The sequence below is a fragment of the Mirounga leonina genome, unplaced genomic scaffold, assembly GCF_011800145.1.
Source record: "Mirounga leonina isolate KUSES-001 unplaced genomic scaffold, KU_Mleo_1.0 Mir_93, whole genome shotgun sequence".
NCBI classification, from domain to species: Eukaryota; Metazoa; Chordata; class Mammalia; order Carnivora; family Phocidae; genus Mirounga; species Mirounga leonina.
Window position 1 is genome coordinate 12,680,732 of NW_023270854.1, and position 10,056 is coordinate 12,690,787.

Sequence of the window (10,056 nt, forward strand, 5' to 3'; positions counted from 1 at the left end):
CTTTGTCTGATACCTGTTTTATTTTGTTTTGACTTTAAGCTTTAATTTATGTTTTGCTAATGTGCATCTAAATTCTATGCAGTTGGCCACACTCTCTTCTGAGAAAGAAAAAAAATAACATGTCAATTGAGTAAATTATTGTTTTATTTTATTTGTGTATTATGTCATGCTATTAGAACTAGAGCAACTCCCAGAAACACTAATCCATAGTCTTCACTGCGGAGTCTGTTTCTTGCCATCAGTGTACAAAACTACAAGAGGTTGATCTACTTTCAGAAGAAATCAACAGGAGATTACTAATGAGCCTTGATAACTCACTTTATATGTGGCACAAACAAAAGGACATTTCACTTTGAAGGAGAATTATAAACATAACACACCCTATTACAGTCATTAAATCATTGATTCTGATGGTAAGATTGGAATGCAAGCAAGTAAAACAATTTTTTTTTTAAAGACTGCGCTATTTCCATAGTCTTTTTTTTTTTTTTTTAAGATTATTTATTTATTTATTTATTTATTTGAGAGAGAGAATGAGATAGAGAGAGCATGAGAGGGGGAAGGGCCAGAGGGAGAAGCAGACTCCCTGCCGAGCAGGGAGCCGATGCGGGACTCGATCCCGGGACTCCAGGATCATGACCTGAGCCGAAGGCAGTCGCTTAAGCAACTGAGCCACCCAGGCGCCCTCCATAGTCTTAATAATACTCCAACACTGGTTTTCTGCAATGACTATCCTAAGGAGAAGAAAATCTACCAAAGAAGAGGATGCTGTTGGACTCCTGGTGCTTGATGAAGAACAGGAAAGGGTGATTGCAATGAAAATGTTCACAACCCGGGGCTGAGGTGAGGGCGAAGCCCACACTGGTGGCTGCCGAAGACTCGGTGCCTTCCTCGGTTACCACCATGAAGGACCTGTGTAGGAACTTGTGTGCGTGCAGCCTGGAGGGTGAGGACATCCCGGGATAGTCAGCTCTGCACACGCTGAAGGCTTCTCGCATCCCCATGGCTGCCAAGACAGCCTCCAGATCGTAACCATCCTCCACTTCAAACCGGGGCAAGTGCAAGGTCACGTTCCTTTCTTCCATATGCCCTGGGCTCGTCCACTCTATTAGTTTTTCTGGAGTTATTTGATCTATAACCTATTAAGAAAAAAAGGAGGGGAAGGTGGTATGGTTATCAATACAAAGCTGAAACACTGTAACACTGATTTGTATCAATTAGAAATTATTTATTTTAATAATGAATAAAAGTAGAAATTTTATTTCACTAGACTCTTGTCTTTATATAGCAGGCACTTGTCTTATACTTCTTTATTTAATTATCTGTGTATATGTGAAAACTCAATAGTATTAAATGAATCTTTAAAGATGAGAAATAAGTTCTTATTCTATCCATCTAATACATATCATTTTTTACTATTCCCCTGTAGTCTTTTATGAATATATGATGTATAATTTATATATATTAAGTTGTATATTTATATGAATTATATATAATTAAAATGCTATCATTAATATAATTTATATTATATAATATATATATTTACATAGTTGCAATCACAGTGAATGTCCATGTTACTTGTTTTAATGTAAACTTTTTCACAAATCTGTATCTCTCCTGAATATCTTCAAACTGATAGATAATAAGTCCATCGAGCTGATAAATTTTGCCAAATATTCATCCATTCACTTTACAGTCATCTCGTATGTATCCAGCATGATAGATGCTGATAGATACTGTGGATCCCAAAATAACAATTATGATGATGATGATGAATTTCAAACTATGTATTCTAGGGTATTTAATGTAGAAATTACTGATTTCACTCAGAAAGGCAATTTTTTTCTTTTGAATTATTTCTCTAAGGCAATCCCCACAACTGGGATTTGGGGGTCAGAGTATGAATATTCTTAAAGCTTTCATACATATCGCCATTTTGCCGTCCCAAAGTTTTCCAACATATAATGCTACTAGAGATGTTTCACAGCAGCAGAACGCAATCTAGTATTACAATAATATAATATCTATCATTTACTGAGTACTTCCATGTACTGGATCCATTCTAGGAGATATCTTAGTCTAAGTTTAAATCAAAGGGACTAAGTCAAGGGGTTCAAGATTAAAGGTCTTATGGATTTGGGGTGATTATTATGTGTCGATGTAGGTTCATCCTTGCTTTAAAAAAAAAAAAATTACCATTCTGTTAAGTGATGTTGATTATGAGGCAAGCTGTGTATGTGTAGGGCCGGGGGATACATGGGCAATCTCTGTACCTTTCTCTCGATTTTGCTATAAACCTAAAACTGCTCCAAAAAAAATAAAATCTTTAAAAAGAAATTAAAGGCCCAAGAAAGAAATTCAGGAGGTCTAATAGCCTGCTGAACAGGATGCAAAATTTGCTGTATGTGCAAATGCAGTTTTCTGGGAAAAAGAAATAGAGATCAATCATAGAGATCATACCATTTCTCAGAATGGCGGTTGATCTTTAGAACTCCCATATGACCTTAAATGTTCATTTTAGCTCATCCCCAAATATTTTAGTTATTGGTTGTTTTCAATAAACCTGATATCATCTAGTGTTCCTCTTTAGACATCCATCTATAGTTGCTGCACAGAATGAGAAATATTTTCTGCTTGGCATTGCCAGACACCAGCTCCCTAACAGAAGCCCTGTTTCCAGGCTTACCCAGAAACAAGCTTTGGGATGCAGAGCCTCAGGAAATGAAAGCAAGATTGGAGGAGATGCAAGGTTTTACCTTCTCCAGACCATCTATGTCATTGGGCAGCAACACAAACATGCTTAGGTCGTTGTTCTTATATGGAATCCCCAGGAGTTGGGCTTGCAAGTCCTCCAGGAAAGTGAAGCTAAAGGAATGGCACTGGGTCATCATTGGCACAGATTTGCTTGTACTCTGCAACAAAGCACCAGAGCATGCCATGTCAAAAGAGGCATAAGACAACCAAGTTAGCTCACCAAGGTAATTAGCTCAACACAAAACAATGCTAAAGATCAGAGCCTCAGAGTCAACTTTGCTATCTACCATGGACATTTGCTCAAATATGACTTTAGATGTTACATTCCATGTGTAAACGCATCACATAAATAAATTAAGGACCATACCTTGTTCAGCCAAAATTCCTCCTCCTTGGTATTTTCTTTCTTAAACTCCCTGTCCCATTGCCCTTTAAAATAAACTATGTTCACCAGCACCAGCTTGGTGAAGCTGTTTAGAGAACCATCTGGAAACAGGTCCTTGATTTTTTCTGCAAACAAACAACAACAACAAAATTGGCCTATCTTCAAAACCACAAGTGCTATGCATGGCAGATACGATGCAGATGGACTTGACTCATCATTAAAAACTCAGCCAGGTCAGCACCTGAAGGCCTTGCCGACAAAAGGTTTGCTGGCAGAATCGTAGGGAGGTTCTCACTTTGCCCATCACCTGTTTATCCCATTGGATAAATTGAGGTGTGATGGTTAAGAGTTCAAGCTCTGAGATCAGATTGCCTCTGTGAGCATCCAGTTTTGCCTCTTACGGGTTGAGGAATCTCGGGCAAGTTATTTAAGCTCACTGTGCCTCAGTTTCCAAATCTGTAAAACAGGAATAAAACCTGCCTCATAGAGTTATCGCAAGGAGTAGATGACTTAATATGTGTAAAACACTTATAATGTTATCTGGCTCATAGGAAGCATTCAGTAAGTGTTAGCTGTTATTATTTTTACCCATTTGATATAGTTACCACCCAAAACTTAGAGATTTTTATATTATTGGAAAAGGAGCTAATGTTTTTGTCTCTGGGTTTAGCCTATCCCACACTGAATACTGCCTTCAATCAGCCCTTTGATAGGCCCTCTTTTTTCCTGCTCTTCCAAATTTTATTTCATTTTTTGGACTAAGTTTGAAGACCAAAAAATGCATTGTGAAATAATAATGTCTTCCTGAGAAGTGGAATTTAAAAAAAAAAAATGTATTTCTGAAACTCTAACACTAAAGTATCCGCTATTGCTCCCCAAAGTGTATTTCCATATTAATAGTCCTGTCTGGTATTTCCTGTGCATTTGCCTCCTACTAGGGGATAAGGAGGGAGGATGAAGTGAGGGCTCTGTCAAGTTCTCTGCTGTGAATGGGGCTGAAAGTTGTAATCACCCCGGCATGACGCTCAAGTGGAGCTGAAGCCTGGGCAGCCCCAGCTGTAGGTAGTAAAGCAGGTCTTAATGGGAGGAGACTGAATGTTTCTCACTTGACAAAGAGAAAGGAACCACTCTGTGACATTTCCACTTATGGACCCAGACTCAGAAAGGAAGGATCTGATATAAAGGAAAAGATGTGAACCCAACAGAGACATTAGCCCAGTTTCAGGAGCCCCAAAGATATCGTGAACCACAGTCATGTGCAAGTCCGTCCCCACTATGTTTTTCCATGAAGTTGGCTTCCTGTGGTCCCTCTCTGGTGCCCCTTGGCTCTCTCCCATTTGCTGAGACCATTCCACCAACTGTAGTATCTTTTCCCACTCCTCATGCCCAGTGCTGCCCTTCTAACCCTGAAAAGTTTATCTCAAGTCTGCACCCCCCAAAAGCTTGTGCACCCTGGTCCCACATGCAGTGTCAAGCTCAGGTCTTCTCTCAGAGCAGGTACTCGAGAAGTGTTTTCTGTTAAATGACCAATCCATACTCTACCATTTGTTTGGCTTTCGACCCAGGAATTAATCTTCTTTCGACTTTCATCTGCTGCATTTACAAAATCAACAGGTTCCAGAGAAGCATGGTAATATTTTTCCACATAATCTAAGTATTTCTTTAGGAGGAACAGAGAAGGAATAGAAAGAGGATGAAAATTCAGTCTATCCATTTACTACATCTCTAAATAAATGTGTCTCTACATTAAGATGACTAATATTGTTAGCAGGGAATTTTAGGACCTGGGCAAATCACTTTGAGTACTTCCATGCCCATTTTTTGCAGGTGCAATAGGCTTAAGGCAAAACCCAGAATTAGACTGCCAGAATTAAAAAGAAGCTCCCAAAGGGTCTGGATGTCTGGAGAACAGGCAGGGGAACGCACCCAGTGATGTGGGCTGAGCCAGAGAGTCAGCTTAGGCAGCATGCCTCCAGGACCCACCGTCCTAAAAGGGCCATTGGCCATTCATTAATACCACTCACAGATGTGGTGGACTCAGCAAAACTTACTTGAAGGAAGAGGTATGTCTTTTCTCCAAATAGCCTGTTGGCTATTTTTAGTTCATAATCATTAGTGGGTTTGCCTATCTCATCCAAAAACTCTTGGAATTGGTGATATATCTCTTCTGTCTTGTCAATCTTCAAAATCAAAACAAGAGATATGTTATATATATATTATGTGCTGTATTCTTACGATGAAGTAAGCTTAAGAAAAGCAAATGTTATTAGGAAAATCATAAGGAAGAGAAAATACATTTACAGTACTGTGTTCTATTTATCCAAAGAAAATCCTAGCTAAGTGGATCTGTGCTGTTCAACCCCATGTTATTCAAGTGTCAACTGCACATGAACATCAATGACTGGGGATTTCAAGGCCAGTGGGGTCAGGTTCCACTCTCTCTGTACAACAGTATGAAATGGGCCAATGTACACTGCTAAGTGGAACAGATATTGCTATAATCCCTTTGGCAAACAATTGGTTAATATTTAATGAAGTCAAACATACATAAGCCCTACCTCCCACATATGTACTAGAGACCAGTAATGTCCCATAGAAATATAATGCATGTGAACCACATTTATATAATCTTAAATTTTCTAGTAACTACATTCTTAAAAGTAAAAAGAAACAGATGAAATGAAATTTAATATTATATTTTACCAAACCAAATCTATCTAAAACATCATTTCAATGTAACTATAATACATAACTACATATTAAGTATTATAAATTATTTCAACAAAAATAACATATAAAAATTAACAAGATATTTTACATCTGTGACACACACAAAAAAAATGTATATTTGGTTTCTTTCTCCAATTCCTAACAGAGCTCATAAGCCTTGTAATTTGCTGAGTGATAGGGGTACCAGGAGCATCTTTTGTTTTAATATTTGCTCTTTGATCCCAGTTCCTGACACAGAACTCCTAAATCCGTTGTAATTTCCTGGTATAGGAGCATCTTTTGTTCTAATGAAACAACTATCGGTGGGATCCTGAACAGCTTCAAGGTGGGGGCTGGTCTCCGAAAAAGACCAAACCATAATTAGAAGCTTAGAATTTTCAGCCCCATCTCCCATCCTCCAGGGAAAGGAGAGGGGCCAGAGATAGAGCTAATAGTTGATCATGCCTATATGATAAAGCTTTCATAAAATTTCCTGAACTACAGTGTTTAATGAGCTTCTGGGTTGGTGAACACATCCATGTGCTAGGAGGGTGGTGCACTCCAAAGTCCACAGTGACAGAAGCTCTTGCTCTTGGGACAATTTGAGATCTCACCCTATATATCTCTTCATCTGGCTGTTCATTTGCATCCTTTACAGTAAACTAGTGTTTCCCTGAGTTCTGTGGGCCATTATAGCAAATTAGCAAACCTAAGTAGGATGTAATAGGATCCTCTGATTTGTAGCCAAGTCGGACAGAAGTGTGGGTGATCTGGGAACTCACTTCCTTGTAATTGGCATCTGAAGCAGGGCAAGTCTCGTGGAATGCAGCCCTTAATGTTTGGGGTCTGCTCTGACTCCAGGCAGTTAATGTCACAACTGTTTAACATGAGGGGGAAAAACCCACATTTGGTGTCAGAAGTGTTGTGAGTAGTAAAGCAGTTTTCCTTCAACAACTCTTGAAATCATCAAGACCTCATACTAAAATCTTGAAATTCAATTTTTAAAAGCAAGGTTCAGAATACCCTGAATTCATGTGATAATCAAATGTACCTCTGGCATGTCTTTGGGCAGCTCATTCTACTCATCTGTTTTCTCATCGATTAAGCAAGGAGATTAGGGGCGCCTGGGTGGCTCAGTCGGTTAAGCGTCTGCCTTTGGCTCAGGTCATGATCCCAGGATCCTGGGATCGAGTCCCACATCAGGTTCCCTGCTCAGCGGAGAGTCTGCTTCTCCCTCTCCCTCTGCCTTCCTCTCTGCCTACTTGTGCTCTCTATCTCTCTGTTAAATAAATAAATAAAATCTTTAAAAAAAAAAAAAAAAAAGAAAGAAAGAAAGGAGATCAGAGTAGGCAGCCTCCAAGACAGGCCCCAGTCCTAATATCCTTTCAGTCAGTAATTCTACTCTTCTTCGTACCTCCGTGACTCACAGAAAAGTCCTGAGGTATGGACAGAGCTGCTATGCAGAGCCGTACACGTTGTGTCCAGCACAAAGCTGAAATTCCGTCCTCATCCCCATCACCAAGCCAGGAGTGGGCACCTGTCCAAGGGGGTGTCCTTTTTTCTAATTCCCACAAAGATTCTGTACAGGCTACTATGCTTGGGAGGGAGAAGGATCTGAAAGCAACAGTGCTCCTTGACTGAGTGGACAGTGGAGGAGCTGCCTGACCCAACGCTGTTGCACAAACTTCGTGAGGAAGCCTGACTCTCCACATACGCCACCGAGCCAACCAGACAACCTGACCGTGTGGGATTGTGAAATGAACAGCTCATACTGCTGGGTGACCGGAGCCAGGATTTTATGAGCGTCTGGGACTGAGCTATGACTACTGTCAGGCGGATGTGCCCCCCCTGAGAGTTCTAACCATCTCCAGATGCTAGCCCTGACCCATGAACTTCCCCATGTTTGAGCAGATTGTCCTTTAGGTAAGGAATACTACAACCCTAGAGCTGGAAGAGACCCTAAGAAGTCAGTGGTCTTGTGCTAATATATTTTTAAAATGAAGTATCAGCAAGGGGGCTTAAAATAAAAATGGAACGTAGTAATAGTATTGCCTACTACCACCGCCATTATTACGGGGTGAGTCACCAATGTGTTCCAGATGCCCCACTGGACACTTCATGGAGGCTCAAAGAAAATAACTTGCCCAAAGTAGCATGGCTGTTACGTGACTGAGTCAGGATTTGAACTCAAATCTGTTTAACTCCTAAACCCATTCACTCTGCCACGGGGACTTTTCAGTCTATGGGCACCTACATCAGAGTGGTCAATGTGCTTTAAAGTTAAAGTCTCCTAAGGGTGTGTGGGTGGCTCAGTCGGTTGAGCGTCTGACCCTTAGTTTCAGCTCGGGTCATGATCTCAGAATCCTGAGATCACGCCCCGCTTGGGAGGTTCTTTCCCTCCCTCTCCCTCTCCCCTGGCTCGTGCTCTCTCTCCCCCTCTCTAAAGTAGATAAATACATCTTTTTTGAAAAGTCTTCTCTTAATATTAAGGGTTTATTATTATATAATACTAGCAACCCTACTTGGCTGCGGTGATTGCAATTGCCTAAAAATAAGTATGAACTATTAGCTCTCCTACACATTTTCCCAGGGAGCCCACATCAACAAAGCAGCCATCCTGAAGGTTTCAACACCTGTCTCCTCACCATTTTTTCCTCGGTCTTGATGCTTGAGCTCTCTGCATCTTTTTCAGAGAAAAGCATCTGGAAGGGACAGAAAATAGTATGGTTGTGGTCAGAATAGAGAAACCCTCACACAGAATCAGTAAAATGTTTAAGAAACCTCAGTGGCAAACAGGTAACATGTCTCTCCTTTGCAAAATCATGCAAAGGTCTCAACTGCCCATTGATCTCACCTACAGTGGTTTAGCCATTCGTGTACTGATCTTTGATGTGTCATTTATAGCCTAGTGGGGATTATGCAACTTCTTCCAGTAGGTTCTGTTCTTCATGCTCTATCTTTAATTATGAAGTTAATGACTTTGGACGAGTCCATTCAGCCCCCACTCAAAGGAATTTCAAGCACCAAGAAGCAGATGGCATGGCGATATTTGGAGAAGGAGGAGGACTTCCCTGACAGATCTGAAATTGCTCTGTGTCTTCAAATGCATTCTCTGTTTCCCGGCCCCATTTCAGGGTAATGCTGGAGGGCAGCCGCCAGAGACGAGCCCATGCTGGACAGCAACAGGAGGCTCCTTACCTTCTGTAACTGGACCGCGGTGGCTCCTCGGGCCTCCAGGACGAGCATGCCAATGGCAGCTGAAATGCCCACAGGAGAAAAGAAGATGTTGCCATCATGTATTTTATTCAGCTTTTGGAAGAGATTAAACCCAAACTGAGTGTATGCTGCCACAGGTGAATCCATGAAGATTCCAGCAAGATCTAGAACAACAACAACAATCAAAACCAAACAAGAACATTTCACTTGTTTGAATTCCTTTATGTCACAGGAGCCCTTCCTGCTTCTCTTCCTCTCCCTGCATTGATTCAGAAAATAGAGATTGTCACCCTCCCAGGGAAAACTCACTGCTGTCTGCTCCTCCCCCTTTTCTTGGCCTTCTCTGGACAGGAGACGTGAATCAATCTGACAGCATACGGTGTTTCTGTTCTCATTTCCCCAGGCAGTGGGCTTAATGCCTAAATGGTTTCCTTCTCTCTTGTTCTCTGCCAGAGCCTGCCTGTATCTGCCCGCTGCCTCATCCTGTGCCAATCTTCCCCCGGCAGGCCCAGTCCTTGCCTGTTCCTGTCTAGCTGTCCAGCTACTGGCCCATGATCAGGCCAGAGGAAGGCCTAGGAATCCCTGCTGACCTCAGGTCCAAGCAGTGTTCCAGCCTTAAAATAATAAAGCCAACAGCTGCTCCTTCTCTGATACTTTCTATTTCTCAACTGATTCGAGATCTAGTGCAGCGAGTGGCCGGATACATTAATTCTCTTAAACCCCGATCCCTAACTGCATGAAAACTTGACTCGGCGCTGAATTTTCCCTGAAGGGCAAAGATATATCTCTTTGCCATGGATTATTAAGTAGGGGAGAGAGTGTTTTCTTTTCTACATTTTTCTATATTGTTTCAGGCTCATACCATGAGTTCATGTTACTTTTGTTATCTCACACAAAAAGAAATAATTTTAAGAGCAATTAATATTTACCAAAATAAGCAAATAAGACACATTTTATATTTTCCTCCCCAGCAGCTATGTTATAACTAGTTT

At 41.1% G+C, this 10,056-nt stretch overlaps 1 protein-coding gene across 3 annotated transcripts; it reads right to left on the bottom strand.

The window, feature by feature from the left end:
* Window positions 1–734: 734 nt before the first annotated feature.
* Window positions 735–9,649, bottom strand: SERPINB13 (serpin family B member 13). Of its 3 annotated transcripts, XM_034995839.1 has the most exons (8): window positions 9,047–9,649; window positions 8,480–8,550; window positions 7,077–7,098; window positions 5,191–5,319; window positions 4,682–4,799; window positions 3,122–3,264; window positions 2,757–2,912; window positions 735–1,139 (listed from the first exon to the last, which is right to left on the bottom strand). In XM_034995839.1, exons 1-8 carry the CDS (start codon window positions 9,209–9,211, stop codon window positions 735–737), a joined length of 1,209 nt encoding a protein of 402 aa, XP_034851730.1. In that variant the 5' UTR covers window positions 9,212–9,649. The 3 variants fall into 3 exon arrangements, with proteins under 3 accessions (XP_034851730.1, XP_034851728.1, XP_034851731.1); XM_034995837.1 differs by lacking the exon at window positions 7,077–7,098 and having other exon boundaries at window positions 8,494–8,550; XM_034995840.1 differs by lacking the exon at window positions 7,077–7,098 and having other exon boundaries at window positions 5,191–5,310; window positions 8,482–8,550.
* Between the last annotated feature and the right edge of the window lie 407 nt (window positions 9,650–10,056).

Bases quoted from the DNA above. Each gene is read 5' to 3' on its own strand.
- SERPINB13 (XM_034995839.1), bottom strand. From the start codon at position 9,211: ATGGATTCACCTGTGGCAGCATACACTCAGTTTGGGTTTAATCTCTTC. The intron at 2,913-3,121 runs GTATGGTCCTTA...GCTTTGTTGCAG, and splicing joins AGGAATTTTGGCTGAACAAG to AGTACAAGCAAATCTGTGCC. The intron at 1,140-2,756 runs GTAAAACCTTGC...TTTTCTTAATAG, and splicing joins ACATAGATGGTCTGGAGAAG to GTTATAGATCAAATAACTCC.